Here is an 18,265-nt window from a genome sequence, read left to right on the forward strand (position 1 = left end):
CGACAGTCAAGGTCAGGTCAGTGTTATATAAACATCCACTTTGGTGTCTCTGGATTCCTTGGAAAAATCATCGGTAGCTTGTTTCTGCTTCTCGTTTGTTTCTCTGCTCAAGTCGAGCGAGCGGCTAAATTAATTAAACAGCTCTCGTAAAGTTTAATCTAACTTTAGAGCTCCATTTAGCTTCATTATGTTTGTTTTTACTAAGATTTTTACAGCAGCTTGATGACATAAACATACAAATAAACAAATGTGTTACTAATGAGCGGGTGTTTGTGTTCAACTGTATGTTTGAAATCATTCTGATACCATGTTAAATTAACACATCTCACTCTGTTCTTTGAGAAATTGTGTCTTTGAGAAATTGGGCCTTGCAAAACAATTCATACAATATTTTATAATACAAGTCATAGCATATTGCATAATATAAGGACGATGTGGGTTTAATATATAATATACATCCAAGTGAATTACAATGGTTTGGTAAATGAGCTTGCAACATTTTGAATGCACTGACACTGCAATTGTTTTTCCTGTGGGCTCCACAAGAGGGAGACATACTAACTTATGTTTTTTACACAACAGGCTGCACAGTGCCTCTATACAGTGATTGATTCCTCTTGCAGCTCCAAAGCAGATACTGTAGCTGCAAGATGTTGAGCAATGTTAAGGATTCTTACAAGCAACACAGAATGAGAAAGTCAAATTACTGTATGTGTATTTTCGGCGTGTGGTGGGAAAACAACTGAAGTGCACACAGAGAGCTGAGAACAGAACCCAGAAGCTGGCTTTTCGGCAGGAATGTTAATCTCGTGCACCGACGCATAATTGTTTTAAAACTCTAAACCATAGTATCTCTGTAAAAAGTGATACCTCTATGTAGCACATTGTCTTATTTAATCTGAGACAAAAAGCAACCACATTTACAATGAATCAAATCTAGCAACACTGCAATATATTTTAATATTTTGAAAAGTAGTTTACTTCACCAAACACACCGGAACCCTGTGTAAAACACACACACACACACACACACACACACACACCCATACTCTACTGTACACTCAGCTGCTGGGGTCATTCCTGTATATTTGTGACTGCTGGGAAACAGATCAAACTGGGTCTGATCTACTACTTACGCGTCTGGTTCGGGCTCCTTGTCATTTTGGGACTTTTGCTGTGGCTGAAGAACATTATTTACCAGCTCAGTAATCCCACTAAAGGGAAACCACCTGTTCAAATAAGCAAATAAGCGTGACTGGTACATTGTAGCGGGTTATCATGTGATAAATACAAGACGTCCTGAGAGGGATTTTCAAAAACAGGGGTGTGATTTCCAGAAAGTGAAAAATACTTGGGCACATTCACTACAACCAGAGCATAGAGAGAAGGCCAAGGCATGGCAGAGAAGCAACTAGTGCAACATTAAAAACCAGTGGGAAAGAAATAGAAAGAGGAAGCAAGAAAGCTTAACAGCCAATGGAAATGAGGCAGCACTAAATACTCAGCTGAGGAAAGGAGAGCCACTATACATTAGGGGTCAGGTTTGCCTAACAAGTACATCCACAGTACAGTAAAGTAGCACAACTGCATCTAGGACAGTGATTGTATTTCAAGGCTGCGCAAGCCGGTCCAGGCATAAACAACACACTAGGTAAGAAATAATAGCCACAGACATAGGGAAAGGTTGTAGGACTGTTTTTAATAATGCTGTTGGAAAGGAAAAGCCATTGTCATTAACGTCATGGAAGTCATCTGTATAGCATGATGACAAAGTGAAGCTGTCCTACTATAGCAGCTGCATTCCAGGACTTTAGCGACATTTCTTTCCTCAGAAAAAGAGGAGAGAGCCACATGAAGCGTACAGCACCAAATGACAAGAAGTGTCAAAGCCTAGAGCACTCTGGGTAATGCAGTTTACTTACTGTGCTGACTGAGGCTTTGGTCCTTCTTTGATCCTACAATATAAACAAATAAAAAAAGATGCACAACTCAGGGCATTAAGAACACAAACAGATGAGGAAAACACAAGAAACAAAATATAGAAAACGCAAAGTGATAGTAAAATGCAAAAATAGCTATAAATACAGTAGCTATGCAATATATACACAGTAGAGCCCAGATGATGATATGATGAGGAGGTTAACAATATGATAATGGCAATGAATTAGTCAGCAAAACCATGAAGGTAGCAATGATGTGTCAATCTGAGTAACACCCTTGCAGTTGCATACTGAGTTTGTAAGTTTATTCCTTCACAAAGACACGACCAGTTCATAATTTCATGGGAGTTTAGCTTAACAACAGAAACAAGCATTCTGACCTCCACAGTTTGTTTTTGCATCCACAAAGCACCCAACTGTTTTCCGTCTTGCACCCAAGTCCCCAAATACCAGAAAACTCCCCCAAAAAGCCAGAAAAAGTCGCTAGATTTGTCTTTTGCCAGTTGTCCCTGATGACTTCGCGGTTCAAATTTTCGGGCTTGACACTATCACAGTTTTTCAAAAATATATCATGCTGTTTTGTGGTTGAATATGGCCTATTATTAGTAAAAAAAATATGCATATTGAAGCAGATTTTATGTATTTTTGCCTAAATAAAGCATTTTCAAGCATAAAAATGACTAAATGAACTAATACATACTGTATACATAAGGCATTCAGAAGACCCATTGAGAATGATGATGATTGCAGTATTACAAACTGGTCACTAGATGTCAGTGATGGTCGGTGAGACACTCAAACGCCAGACTTCAGGCACACATACAGTACTGTAATCCCTAATAAAAGCATGAGCTACAACTGTGGCATAAACCATACCCAGGTAAAACTCAACTCTGAACCCCGGATGTCACTTCCTGTCCACCTGGCACTGAGGTCCCCTAGGGAACACATTTTTTACAACACACACAAGTCTGATTTATGTCTTAAATGGCTTATTTACTTTTATTATGTCTATCACATTGAGAAATACAAGTGTAAAACACGACTATAGGGGTGTTAGTTCATGTCTAGAGTGCTTTCATAATGATAAAAAACATATTTAGAAGGTCGTAAACAGGTTTTCAATGCTCAACTTTATGAATATGAAAGGCTGTCTTTAAATAACAACAAGTGGTACCTCCACCTTTCAGATGGAGCTGACATTTAGCTCCTTTGTTAGTTTTTCATGGTTGATTCCCATTATTTAATAATAATATGTCTTACATGTTCTAGTAAGGCTGCCTTTTGCAAGTTAGAATCGGTAGCAGCTCATGGTGACCACGCACAGAGTTGTAAACTACTATAAGTCATATATAATTGTTTAAAAACCACTAGTGACCCTTGATAAGGATATCCACGTAGTAAAACAGTACCAAAGATCTTTGGAGAATAGTACAACAACATGCCAGCCAATGAACAACTAAAAATACAGATCAACACTGCAGCGGTTTTCCAGTTCATTAGTTTACCATATTGAGTTGAAGTACAGGTAAGAATTCCATCTCCAGTATCTGATCTACGTCTACTATACTGTATCTACTACTATATACTGTATAGTTCTCTGTACCCCTCAGTCTCGCTGCTCTGTTTCCTGAAGAGCCAGTCCATATCGTGTGTTCTCCCAGTGACCTGCGACGTTTTTCCTTTATGATCCCATCAGCCCCGTCTCTGTGGTTGCATTACAAGCCTCATATTTATCTGATTGTGCCTACCGCCAGCCAGCATGACGGCTAGTCAGAAAGTGTGAGACTCTCCTATGCATGAGTCTCTGTGAGCCCTGATCCCACGTGGGTTTTGTGTGTCTGTACCATGTGTGAGTGTACAGCTGAGTGTGTGTGTAGTGTATTGTTTGACACGGGGCAGGAAAATGAATGAGTGTAAAATGTCACAAGTGACGTAGTTGGTACGCTGGCATCACAAGACGGACACTGTCTTTGTTTAGCTTTCATCTTCACTGACTCCTGTGAAACATGACAGCTTTTAGGAAAAACACGCAACAAAATGAGAAGTACTAATACCTAAATAGCTTAATGGCCCAGTGGTTAGCATGTCAGCAGATTGTTGGTTTGAATCCGCAGTGGAGCATCGGTGTGTGGAGTTGGTATGTTCTCTCCCGGTACACCAGCTTCCTCCCACATTCCAAAACATGCATGTTAAGGTAATTGGAAACACTAAATTGCCGACTGGTGTGGTTTGTCATTATGTGTCTCGTGATTGTCCAAACTCAGCTGTAAAAGGCTCCATCTCACCCATGACGCTAATGAGGACAAGCCGTGTAAAGAAAATGAATGGATGGATGTCTCAATGGAAAGAAGTTTCAACTGCTTACATGCAATTTTGAAAACAGGGCTCCATTTTTCAAAACACTCACACTTCAGTCCAAAAAGATATACGTTACACATATTTCAAAAATGCTGTTTTGTTTTCATCTCACTAAACAGTCATCACATGGTCAAACACTATCGCAGTCAGTTAAACACTACTGTGATCAATACAAGACACATTTGTAAAAAACAAGAAAAAGCAGTTTTAGGAAACAGCATGTATTACACTTTTTTTGCCAAACATTTTTATGTACGGGATAATTTCGATGATAAAAAGATATTGACAAGCCCACAATATTCTTCATGATTACTTTGAGGTACACAGGGAAAGTACACGAGTGCTTTTCTATTGGCCCACGGCACACTGTAAAATTAAAAAGCTGAAATAACACAAAAGATTGTTTTTAAATATATACAAAATTGTTTTTAGCCTTTTAACAAAATGAAAAAATACCAAAAAAAATGAAGGTGGAACACCCCCCCCCCCCCCCCCCCCCCCCCCCCCCCACACACACACACACACACACACACACACGCCTACACACACCTCTTTTGACTTTTAGTATGTGACCCTCAGCGGAAAAACTTTGGACACCCCTGCTATAAACTCACCAGCACTGATGGTGTAGACCAAAAATATTTATTCAGTTACAGTAGCATATTAATCAGCAATGAAAATCATAAAAAAGAATAGTTTTTTCTTACTGCTGTAAAGCGTAGACAAATGCAATCTGTAGAAAAACATTACTGCATGAAGTACACATTTGTAGACAAAAATGACTGCATGAAGTACACACAGTTACAGCAACTCTACTACCTTTTATAGCACCTACTTGAGTGCTGTATTTTCAGTTAAGCACACGTGTGCTTCCATACTTGGTTTATTGTTGTAGTCACTGGCAAGCCGGGGTTTTGTAATGAGAAGGCCGCATCCTCACCATCCATGTCATGTTTTGCAAAAAAGTGTGAAGCTGAGTCTGTGCAACTCTGGACAGGTGCTTTGCTTCTTGAGTGTGAAGACCTGTTAATTGTGTGAAAACTTTCATTTTAGTAGTAGAAACCTATCAAGTGTTATTTTGAGGTTCTGACGTTTGTATTCAGCCAGTTCAGTTGATGACGCTACACTGCTCTCTAGTGGACACACATGATGCATAATTGGACAGTGGTCGCTACAGTGCAGGCTTTTTCAGGCACACACATCATTCTTCCCGTACATACACCCAAAGTGAGACAATCTATCCATCCATCCATCAATTTTCTTTTCCACTAATCCTCTGAAGCCTATATGAATGTGCATCTGAGACTGTTCAACAGTGTAGTCTTCTGTGAGCCTAACATACTGTACGTGTTTTTGGACAGTGGGGAAAAGCCAGAGTACCCTCAGACCCATGCAGATCCAGCATTTTTCATTTTTAATTAACACTGTTATGTGTATTAAAATAACAATATGTTTATTATTATGGCTGTAGCTCTAGCTTTAAATATTGAAATAAAAAAAGTCAGTGCTAGATTGCACTAATCATTGGAAAAAGAACATTCAGTCATTCAATTTATATAACGCTTATCCCCTTCAGGGTCACAGGTGAGCTGTGAGCATTCACCGTTCATCTAGGGCAGGGGTCGGCAAACTTTAACATCGAAATAGTCATTTTGCCTCCTCCTCCAGTAAAGAAAAATAGCCTGGAGCCGCAAAACATTACACTGCTTATAAACTGCTTTCAAAGTCTTCAGCTTTTTAAAATTGTACCTGCTGGAACAACAGAATTCACCAAACAGAAGTCGTTTGAGTCGTTGTGGTGTTTGTGTAATATTAAAACAAAAGACATAGACAACTTTAACACAGAAAAGCCCACCAGAGTTCTCATATCTGCATATCAGTGCTATCTGCTCTCAATATCGTTTACATCACTTGACTCATCACAGACATTTCAATATGCTGAATTGATGTCATCAATTTGCCTACTGGTGATGTTTGTTGCCACGCTATTGGTCCTATCCTTGGCTCTCTTTGCAGGGAAAGACATTTCTTTCATTTTCTGAATAATTTCCTGTTTAATTCTGCAAATTCTTTCATGTATTCTCCACCTGTGAACGGCTTCCCCCTCCTTACGATCTCCAGTGCGGCCAGCGCAACACTAGCAGCTGTAGATGAGTTTGGAGCGTTCATAGCTCCGAAATTGTTTTCTTACGCCCATCTGCAGTTACTTTTCATAAAAACCTGAGTGCTTGTTTTGAAAATGTCTTTTTGCTAATTTCTCGCCACATATCAAGCACGCGGGTGGGTGAGCCAGCGTCATTGGCAGAGAAGGCAAAGGAGTACGTCCATTCAGAAACTCTAACTCTAATTGATTGAGAGATTTTTCTTTTTCATTCGTTCATTTTCTCTACCGCTCATTCGGGTCACGAGTGAGCTGGAGCCTACCCCAGCTGACTTCGACTGCTCGCCAGTCAATCAGATGGCACATATAAAACACTGTGTAAATCTGTGCAAAAATAGTGCTGCAAATTCCCACAAGTCAATTTTTTTGGGCCAAAAAGTTAATATCTATCTAACTAATATAACAACTCCATTATTTCCTAGTAACATATACTGTACCTGTGGAAGCATCACGCACAAGTAGACCCCCGGCAGGAGTCCATGCCACGGAAGTGCTGGATAAAAAACATTTTAGTTTGCCAGCAAAACAATATAACACCATAACTGGACCATATTACTTTTAGTTCAAGTCACCAAAGTCAACGCTGTGTCAAGTAACGCTAAAAATATGTTTTTAAAGTGTGATTATTTTTGCTTGGAAACGACTCCTGATATTTTCCACTTTCACAGTGTAATCTTTCCGCCTCCCTTTCACCTATACACCAGCTGCTTCACGGAAACATTGATGTGACAGCTCTTGGAGTTGTGAATCATCACATTTTCCCACAGCTGAGACAAGGTCGGCAACATGTCACGTACACCTCAGCAGGTCCAACAACTTCTGATAGGCAGTTAAAACAGCCTTAAAAAAAAAAAAAAACAGCAGCGTTGGTGGGAATGGGAGTTTAGCAGCCATTGACAACTACTGGTTTCTTGTTTGACTTGAATGTTGTAAAGGTCTAAATTGAGCACAATGAGCATTTCTATCGCTTTGTTAACGTCACACAAACACCCTCTGTTCCTTTAACACACTAGCACAAACATTCACTGTGCAGGTGTAGCTGACGTTGTGGCAAGTGAGTGTAAAATGTTGCCAGAGGTATATAATACGTTGTCAAAAATGTCTTTATGTTGACATGTTGAGCCCAGTCAAAGTTGAGGGCCTGGGGGGAGAATGATATTTGTAAAAACAAACCTTTGTGTTATTATTAGTTATTAGTATCAACGTTTCATCTTTTTGCCTTTGTATTATGTGTTTTCCTTTAGTTTTCCCATTTTTCCAGTTTTTTGGGGATAAATTCATTTCTACACTGTGCCGCGAGCCAATAAAAAACTGCCAAGGGTCCCAAATGGTCCCTGGGCCGCACTTTGAACACACTGCTTTTATAGATCCTCATCAAGGTTGAGTGTGTGACGTGACGTCAACTCTGTGTGCAACGACGACTCCCGTTGACTATTTACTTGTTAGCTTCCTTTGTCGCGAGCGAATGATCATAGTGAAGAGATGGGGGGTGTTATTGCATCTGGAACTAATCGATGCCCAGCCAGGCATGGGCTGGCATGAGATTCTGATGATAGGATAACCTTGGGCAAAAATATCACAGTTTGACGGTTTCGTGGCATTATAACCACAGCTCTAAAACGTGCTATTTTGAAATATCTTTATCGTAAAGAGAAAAGAAGTCCAGTCAAAGTAGTCATTTTTAAACCAATATAACCCGACGAAAGTGGAACATGCGTGTTTAAAATAAATAACAAAAAAAAACAATTCTTTCTCAATAAATAATACATGTATAAAATGCATTTGTCAATGCAGTCTACTGTGGCTAACCCCGCAACTCAAGGCAATAGATATTTTCTTAGTAACAAAAAAACCCAAAACAAAGCAATGCAATGCAATGCAAATAAATGCAATCAAGTGGTCCAAAAAGGTCACAACATGAATATATCGATTTTTTTCAAACTTGTAATGTTACGTTATTATTTTATAGTGGTAGGTCACACTTTTCCACAAACTTCAGTTTCCGGGTCATATGATTGTTGTTAGCAACAGAGACGTTGTTATGTGTTTGTTGATTGTTGTTCAGCAGAGAATAAACGTTTTATACCATCCTCCGCTCTTGTCTCCTTCTCAATCACATCGACACACTCGGTGACCCTCCACGTGAGTAATATGTCAACCGACAACAGCGATAAGAGAGCAGTCGTACCGGCGCCGCTATTTGCTAATGCCTGCGCTATCTATGCCCGACGTATGGCAGCACTGCACACACCTGTGCTTTCAACACATCAAAGCCCAGTTTCCACTGCAAGCAATAACACAAGAGTGACGTATTTCCACGTACTGGCCTCGCTGGACATCCACTTTCTCTCATATTGTAGAAACGGTATGCTGAACATTTTTTGTGGTTTTGAAACCGTAACTTTTTCATACTGTGGTATATCTTTAGACTGGTAACCCGACCATGCTGGGTTACAACAGTCATTTTTATTGCAAACGTTCATCCCAAATCGGAGGAGAATTGAGGAGGAGGCATACACACAGGAAATATTGTTCTACATGCCGACCAATCACAGCCTTTATGGTCCGTGAGGTTAGATTTGTTTTGGAGGCGCACGCCACGCAAAGAGGGGTTTTGTAGGGGGGGGAGTGCGAGCCAGTGCAGTGTACCCTGGTGCCTCGACACAGGAAAATGATCCCGGTTTCAGAAACTAACCTCGAAACTGAAACCAGCGAAATGCAACAAAATGCGTACCAACAAGCATATTCTATCAGGGGCGGATCTAGCTTTTTTGAAAAGGAGGGGTGTGGCCGAGGCCGTAGTCCGAGGCGCTGGAAATGGAGCCGGGGTTTTGGGGGCCCATCCCCCACATCCCCCTCTAAATCCGCGCCTGTCTATGGTCAAAATGCGTGCTAAGTACAAAAAATGCGCACAGGTTGGCAGGTCTGCAGACGTTAAAATGTAGACCCAAAATTAATATAGTGGAAAAATCCCCATAACCATATGCCTCAAAATTCTACTAATCAGGGTGTCTCACTAGAACGCAGTTAAACCAACATCAATTACATCTGCACACATGTCTTGCTTAGCATTTTGTTTTTTGTGTTTTTGTGACACTTGCTCCAAAATAAGGACCAGCCTCAAAAATGGGTTTATAATAGTAAAAACCCCAAACTTCACCCGTGACCCTGCACGGGATAAGCAGTAGGAAATGAATTACTTAACGCAATATTCCAAAATCTTGAAATGCTTCCCAGAGGAGTGAAAGCGGCTCTGGCTGCAACAGGGGGACCAACTCCTGTAGGTGTATGCCAATTTTGCTACACGTACAGTGTCTAATGGTTGGGATCTTGCTTGTTTGCTTTGACAATGATTGTATGGACTTGTCCTCCTTTGCATGTGAATGCTTGGCTGTGTGCCTTCTCTGTCAGCCTACTTTATTCATCCCGACAGATACATTTTATTCCGGCTGAGATCAGCACTTTTTCTTGGCAACTGACAACGTCCCATGTTAATGTGACACCTCCTCCCATTCATGGGTGCATAGCACCTCTGGGAGTAGTCCTCCAACAAGGGTCATCAACACCAGGATCATCACCCTCGGAGTTACCCCAATCTCAACGTGCAACATTCAGAGAGAGGCTGCTGACTCCAGCTCAATGTCTTCCTCTAACCCGCGACGATTTAAGCATCAAATCACTTCACAAGCAGAAATTCTGTCCAGCCTTGCTATCACCCAATTATTTCCAGTCTCATAGACAGCAAAAGCCTAGTTTTCTTGCCGGTTGTGCCTGGGGAGGGCTGCAACTGGAGCAAATTAGGTTTAAATCCCCTTTAACACAACCTGTGAGAGAAATAACAACTTTGGAGGAGAATTGACCATGTTGACAAACATTTGCCTAGCTGAACCTCTCCCTTTACTATTATAAGTACATCACATACTACCCATCTTTAAACACACACACAAAAAAGTCCTCACCATGATGCTGCTGTTTCTGGTTGGCAGCAGGTGGACTAGACTCACTCAGTACTATAATAATAGCACAGGCATGTCTAACAATAGAATGGTAATAGATACCCCGCCTATTGTTGTCCGAGCCTGCTCTACTCCTTCCTGCCTCAATTGATTGCCATCACTATTGGTCTGCTTAACTAAACTAGTACAGTGTACACAGGGAGACACAGCAGACAGGCAATCTGATATCACCTCGCTGCTTCAGAGTCCCCATCCACTGCCTGCTAAAATACTGATGTAGAGACCATATGGCATCACACACTCAAGCTGAAGTATCTGTTACCTGTGAAGTTATCATGTTTAACATAGAATAATATATAACAGAGACTTAAGTAGAGAGCGAGAGTAGATAGAGTTGAGTAGAGGTACTGACACGGTGCTGTGCGACTGAATAGAACTTGAACTTGTGGCTTTGAACATCTGTCTCAGCTGCTGAAGACTCAAATCAAAGGATTCCCTTCATTTGCTGTGCAGTTGCACAGATTGAAAGCCGACCACAAGTGCCACCCAACCTGAGTTGCTTTCTAAAGCAACAGCCATTAACTGCAAGTAAACCAGGTTATGTTCAGCATGAAAATGATACTTTGAATGTACTGTATGTATGGTTCACAAAGGAGGACAGTTGTCCCTCGCCACTGGGTGATTCAAATTTTGCGGCTTCACGCGATCACGTTTCTTGAAAAATAAATTAATTAATAAATCATCCCTGTTTCGTGGTTGAATACAGTCTATCATTAGTAAAAATATATGCATATTTAGAAAGAAAACTAGACTTTTTCTGTCTATGAGACTGGAAATGGTGAAGACTGGACAGAATTTCTGCTTGTGAAGTGATTTGATGCTTAAATCGAAGCGGGTTAGAGGATGGCACTGAGCCGGAGTCAGCAGCCTCTGTCTGAATGTTGCACTTTGACATCGGGGTAACTCAGAGGGTGATGATCCTCTTATTATGTCTATTATATTGGGTACTATAAGTGTAAAGGTGACAATCGGGGTGTTATTTCATGTCCAAAGGGCTCTAATAATGTTAAAAACCATATTTCTAAGATCATAAATAGCTTTTCTTTGATTTAACTGTGACGATACTCCAATTGAACCAATTCACCACGATAAACAAGGGATTACCGTATTTCAATGGTTTTGCACCACAATCACCCCCCGCCCCCACCCAACCTGACCTTGTTTTACTTAAACAACCAGGCCTCAGCGTTGCAATGTGTTGCTCAGTGGAACAAATAATATTAAGGGATTACTGGGAGACAAGCCATCAGACTTTGGTGGAAGGGCACGATCCCGGGATCACTGAATCTCCTCTCTTTGTCTGTCCAACCAAGTGATGGGGATAACAAAAAAAACAAAAAAAAGCTTCCTCACAGTTATTTTCATGGTGAATCATACACACTGGACCACACACTAAAGCATGTACACATCCAGACATTGGATCTGCGAAATAATGCATTTAAAGCTCCAACAAATACCTTCACCCCTAGGCGGGGTGAGCGTTAGCCCAGACTATACCATGTGGAACATGTAGAATCCATGCTAGTGCCCTGTGTTCAAAAGACTGGGCTTATATAAGCCCCACAGCTACATTAGTGATGCCATGCGAATTACTTCTCTTTATCCTCCCTTATTTACAGTAGGTCAGTAAGTGGCAACCGTAATCTACCTTCAGTACTCCACATGTACTAAAGCACTATCAGCATGTCACCTAGGTTTACAGCTTTGTTTTTTTTGGGGGGGAGGGTAGCGGTAGTGGCGAGAAGGGGTGGTAAAGTAGGCAACTCTGACAAAGCCTAACACAGATCTCACACCGTAGCTGTGTCAAAGAATGAGTGTAATGTGAACGCTATTCAACATTAACATCACCTTTTATAAAACAAATCAATAGAAAGACTCCAAAATAATACATAATCACAACAAATGACAAGTATGCTCAAATAAAGATGATATAATTGTAGGGGAAACACTGATATCACTACTCATCATCGATATCATCATGAAACTCTATGACCCCGCTGGATGTCTAAGAATGGAAACTAATTCAATGCTCTGGGAAGTAAGTGTAGAGCAAAGTGTGTTGTCCTTACAAATAACATACTTCTGCAAAAGAAAAAACAAATCCCAGAATTTGTGAATACATGCTTTTCTAAGGGCAGTAGCAAATATTTGAAATTGACCGTGCATGCATGACTATGAGGCTGCATGGTTCATGATAAAATGTGTTTTACGATTAGTATTATTATTATTATTACAATTATTAATATTATTCATTATAATAATTACACAAATGCCGTATAATTAACAATGATACAGTAATATCTGATTTAAATAAATATTTCCAAAAACTTGTCAAGCGTAACAGTCAAATTGGTCTGTTCAGGAATGTAAGTAAGTATCTGACTATAATTGAACGTCTTCATCAAGAAATAATAATGCAAGTCTTTTTTTGTAAAACTAATTAATTTTAGCATAAAAGTACACTTTTGGTTCCAGACCTTCTATATACTGGTTTGTTAACCAATACAGAAACAAAAATAATGTTTCAAGACATGATGCTGTAACACCAGTTATACATCCCCATGTGAGTGTGAATGGTTTGTTTAGATCTGCCCTGTGATTGGCTGGGGACCAGTCCAGAGTGTACCACGCCTCTCGCCCAAAGTCAGCTGGGATAGACCCCAACTCACCTGCATGTGACACTGAACAGGCGGTAGAAAATGAAGGAATGAATGATAAAAATCAATGCAGTAATTTGTAAATAATACATGATAGTGTTGATGAGGCTTTGACTTGAGTGCACAAGATTTGTTGCATAATGAACAATTACACAGGAGACTTTGCCAACACAAATGCATATTAGGAGGGCCAAGTAGGTGGCGGCTATGTGTTTGAATTGCCAGCTTGTACCTACTTCAAACAGCTGAGTCCTGAATGAGCACAACGCAAAGAGACACACACAGACACACAGAGGGAAGAGAAGATTAGAGAGCCTTGTGTAAACTATCCCTAGTAAATAAACCAGCTCTCACACACAACAGCCAAACATGTGTAATTTTCCCTCTGCGCAACAAAGTATACAATTTAAAAATATTAAACAGAGGTATTACATTTTACATGTAGACTCCAAGTTAATTGGATAGTTATTGGGCAACTGAAAGGCAGGCTGTGTTCTGTCATGATACAATTACAAATAAAGGTAAGCAAGACTGATGCATGTCCTTTAGGTGACATAGTTTTGATACCAGTCATTTGAATTTACCTACTGCATCTAAAAAGTATGAGGAATACAGGAACAACAACAATCTCAGCTAAAGTCAAAATACACTTCCACACGGAAACGTTTTATCGAAGTATTTTATCGTTTCAGCATCTCATTCACACGGAAACGGCATTCTGGGTCCCCTGAAACAGCTTGCAGAGTGGGAAAATCAGAAAACGGCGGCTTGTCGTTTTTGTGTAGACAGGGAGACAAATCGATGACGTCACAGACCCACCGCCATCCCGCCGTCGTGAATTTTGACGACAAGCATAATAAAACATAATATCGGAATATTTCGACTGGCATGAATCACCCCATCAACATTCTCCTAAAATTTTGTTGTACGCCATAAAGACTCGCAGAAGTAAGCCCGCTTCTCGGACTGTAAGTCTAGAAGAGCCTTGGAAAGAGGAAGACGACGGACTTATGCGCACACGTTCTTTGGAGCTTGGAGCTAATTAGCTGAGCTAACGCTACGTTCACACTGCAGGTCAAGTCCGATTTTCTGGCTCATTGTTTATTGGGTGCAGCACATGGTAGAAATAAAATGAAACAAAAAACTCCATCAAAAATAACCTTTTTACAAAATATGAAAAAAAAAAAAACAAAGTGGCCCCCGTATCCTTTTACTTTTCAGGAAAACATTTGGACACCTGATCACAGAGGATAAATACGACATATCGACACTTTTCGGACAAATCTTAGCCTTTACAAAAGGCTAGAACATACATGTGACTTTTTTGAATTGGTGTCCCCTTTACAAACCAGCCCATATCTATTTGTACAGTATAGTTGTTGTTTTTTAATAGTTTTGAGTTAACCATATCATAAGGAACTGCTGTTCTCTGGTTGCTAAAAGCTACACTACACAGTCATTACAGTAAAATATATATATATATATATATATATATATATATATATATATATATATATATATACTGTATATATCCATTTGTACTTTCCTCTGGCACCTTAACAGTCAGGACACAAGGTTTGATCATTCCCGTCGGTCACCTGCTTTGTGAACTGAACATGTTGGTGATGCTTATCGGGCTGATGAGTGAGAGAACACATGCTGTGTGCAAAGCATCACGTTCACATACTGTGGTGCCACAAGCCAGCTCTAGGAAACAAGTTGACTTTCACAACTGCTCGGAGCCTGAAAGTTCACCAGTCCCTTCTGATCAGTACAGACTACAACAGCCCCTTTTCCACTGCAGAAACTGTACCCCAGAATTATGTGCACTTGGACTACAGGAAACAAGGCCCAGATTAATGTGATCATTTATTATCATCTATTAGTAGTCTAGTATTATTAACGCTCAGTGTTTGCATCTTATACACTAATCACAAAAATCACAAAAGGTGGGGACACCAGGCCCCAGGGCAAGACCCTAGGACAAAGCCAAAGCACACCATCACCTCCGCAGGCCATCTACTGTACAGACTTGGAACAACAAGCTCCATTTAGAGACAGTCCCATTATAATGAGTTCATGAAAGAGGGCGAACAGATATCAAATCAACCAAATCAAACCAAACCGGCTGCTGTGCAAACGCAAAACACAATGGGCCACATGAACATTTTAATTCCACAAACTATAGTTACCAGGAACTAAATGACCTGATACTGTATGTACTTGAAATTGTTTCCTGCTGATTTAATTTAATCCAGCGACCGTCCATCTTTAACGATCTACAATGTGCTTCATCAAGTTGTTATTTACTTTTTTTGCTTGAGTGAAACATTACTGGAAAAATGCTACACTTGAACACCTTTGACTAACAATGAAGGAATAAGTCCAATATTCCAAATAACACCAGCACATCGACAAAATGCTGACAAGCATTTAGCTCTACTGTGCAGCATGGTTCCTTATCCAAGTAAGCAATAGTTTGCCTGGCATTTTCCATTTTCACCAAAAGTCAAGTGTAATACTTATTATATACAATATATTGGCCTAAAGTGTTCAAGTATAGTTGCTTGAGGACGCGTCGGCCAATTATTTACCACAAACGGTGCAAAGGGTTGTGTTAGTTATCACACGTTTGTTATCACAAATGTCTTAACACTATAAAACATTCATGTTTCGCCAAGGGCATTTCAAATTGTAGCACCAGGTGCTGGAAAATCCCTTCAAACTTTGCTGGAGGGATAAGAGCCCTGAAGAGAATAAAACCTATGCTGACGAGTGCAGATGTTATTTAGAACAAAGCCTGCGAGACAATGGAGTCCGATGTGCCAAGCAGGCTATGGGAGATGGCTGATTGCTTGTCAGTAGGGACTGAGGCTGTCATATCAGCAACAAGACCTGATAGCATCTCAGACGTCAATGTCTCTCCTCTCGTCTTCTCCCTGATGTTCTCTTCTCATTTCCTCACCTATCTCCCATCCCAACACCACTAAACTTTCCACGTTGCCTTTCCCATTCCCTGCCCTTCTGCACACCCTCCTGCCTCACAATTACGACTTTGCAGGTGCTTTCATCAGAGCAAACCATAATCAGTACAGTGAATCTGGCAACATTTTATTTTAGAGTCAACAAATCCTATAAAAGCTGGAAAGCGTGAAGCATGACTTACACCTACTGTGTTAAACACAGCCTGAAAGGTGTCGGTCATCTGGCTGTCTCATTCTACGGTTAATTACAAGCTCATAATTAGGCCACCCCAATGCACGTAGTCCATCATGCTGTTATATAACATGTATGAACAACCCATACGTCTTCGAACACAGAAAATCAAATCAAATTTTGAATCACTGAACTTATTACTGTGATACATTCCTAGCCTCGTTTAACTTTCGTCATCATTACTGTATATCATATACAGTTGCTCCACTGATTGGCTGGGTAAAATGAGTGGATTCTACTGCCTGACAATATTGCGGTTTGCTGGTTCATTGTCCAACAAAAGGTTATTCCTGATGTGTAAAATTTGCTAAAGAGGGCAGTCTTTATGGAAACTCAAAATGCAATGTGTAGCTATTCAGCACAAAGCCCTAACTCAGCAATTCCTACTACTTGGCATTACGGCATTTCAGTATCTTCTGGACCTTTGAGTCTACCGTCCACAGGATTATTGTTGCACTAAGTGACACACTTAATACATGGACAGGCCTCAAGTTGGGGAGCAAAGTAGTAGTTAAAATGGAAGATTATGCTAAAATATTCAAAATAATGTGCTTTTGTACCCCCAGATTTTCGTGGAATTTGTTTTTCAACAAAAATGATATGTCTCGGTTTTTGTACGGCCAAACAGCGTGCCTAACATACTAGTCAAGAGCCCAAACAAAGCATTCATACACTGGTGACTCAGTCATTGTAAAAAATGGATCGTGGTTCTTTTAGAGTTGTACAGACAGACTCCGGCCAGGGAATCTTTCAATCATCTTTATTATGTCGGTGTGGGTGTTTTTCTGTTCACACATAATGATGAATAACTCAGTTTCTGTCTCCTTTCCTCCTACTTTCAAGCACTGTGTGCCCTGCGCTGATGAGGCATTCAAGCACACCGCTTGTTTTTGAGTGTTGGACAGTCTGTGCTTTTATTTTTTATTCAGTACGGCTGCAAAATAACCCACCATAACGCCAAAGAAAGTTGAGACTGCCAGAACTTTGACAAAGCAGGTAAGAAACACTAATTAAATCAAGAAATAATTCGTAGCAAAGTATGAAGGTGGCGTCTGTTAAAATAGAAATGCCAAGTAAACGTTCGTAGTTCAGCACAGGTTGCAGCACAGGTAGACACATTACTGAAAGTGAGCTGGACCAGTGTGTGTCATGATGACAGCTATTGCCGTCCATGCTTTAAAGTTAACTTTGTAATAGAGCGAAACAACGTCTTCTGTCCCCTCCCGAGCTCCCTCCACTCATCTCTGTGTTCACCAACAAAAGACTTCAGTCAAGGTTAACGTGACGTTAAATGTTCATTTTTCCATTTCATTATTAATTGAAATGTATTTTGCATTGTTCTCTGCATGTAAAACTAATCATTCTATATAAAATGTGTTTTTTGTTCTTATTTCTCGGTGTCTGGAACGGATTAACTGGATTTACATTATTTCCTATGGATGCAATTGCTTCGGTTTTCGTCTGACCTTTGGATGAAAATCAAGGTTCCACTGTACATCCACGGCTGAAATGTCATTCTGCATAGTGGATTAGGGAAACAGAAGGAGGAATGCTGCACTTTCCCAGGCCAGCAAAGCTTATAAGTCACCTGTAAATACATTACAGATGTTTTTCATGATGGGAGTGCTGACCGCGCTTGACAACTTGCCAATCTTTCAGAACCAAAACACAGTGTTACTTTAATTAACATGATGATGTATTCATTTGGCGTGTGTTCTGCTTTATAGAGTCAAAGCAGCTTCCTCTCATCGACTCTCTCCCTTGGGGGAAGGGGTGGGGGATGGGTGCCTGTGAACCACTTATGACAGAATCTGCTCTTTGCATGGGAGGACAAGCAACTGAGGAGAAGAATGGTACAGAACAAAAAGGTTGTGGGTGTGTTTTCCGGACTTCCGTATTTGATTGAACGTAGTA

General features: G+C 40.4%; 1 protein-coding gene across 34 annotated transcripts in view; it reads right to left on the reverse strand.

The window, feature by feature from the left end:
- Positions 1-18,265, reverse strand: part of rims2a (regulating synaptic membrane exocytosis 2a) — a 151,143-nt gene that overhangs the window by 120,712 nt on the left and 12,166 nt on the right. For 25 of the 34 annotated variants that reach the window (XM_054782225.1, XM_054782230.1, XM_054782234.1 and 22 more), the window contains exons 3-4: positions 1,923-1,955; positions 1,137-1,229 (exon numbers count right to left, since the gene is read on the reverse strand). The exons of 8 other annotated variants lie outside the window; for them this stretch is intronic. In XM_054782225.1, the coding sequence (XP_054638200.1) occupies positions 1,137-1,229; positions 1,923-1,955 (126 nt within the window). The remainder of the gene's footprint in view (positions 1-1,136; positions 1,230-1,922; positions 1,956-18,265) is intronic. One more of the 34 variants, XM_054782236.1, reaches the window with a different exon arrangement.

The sequence above is a fragment of the Dunckerocampus dactyliophorus genome, chromosome 7 (assembly GCF_027744805.1).
Source record: "Dunckerocampus dactyliophorus isolate RoL2022-P2 chromosome 7, RoL_Ddac_1.1, whole genome shotgun sequence".
Lineage (NCBI taxonomy): Eukaryota > Metazoa > Chordata > Actinopteri > Syngnathiformes > Syngnathidae > Dunckerocampus > Dunckerocampus dactyliophorus.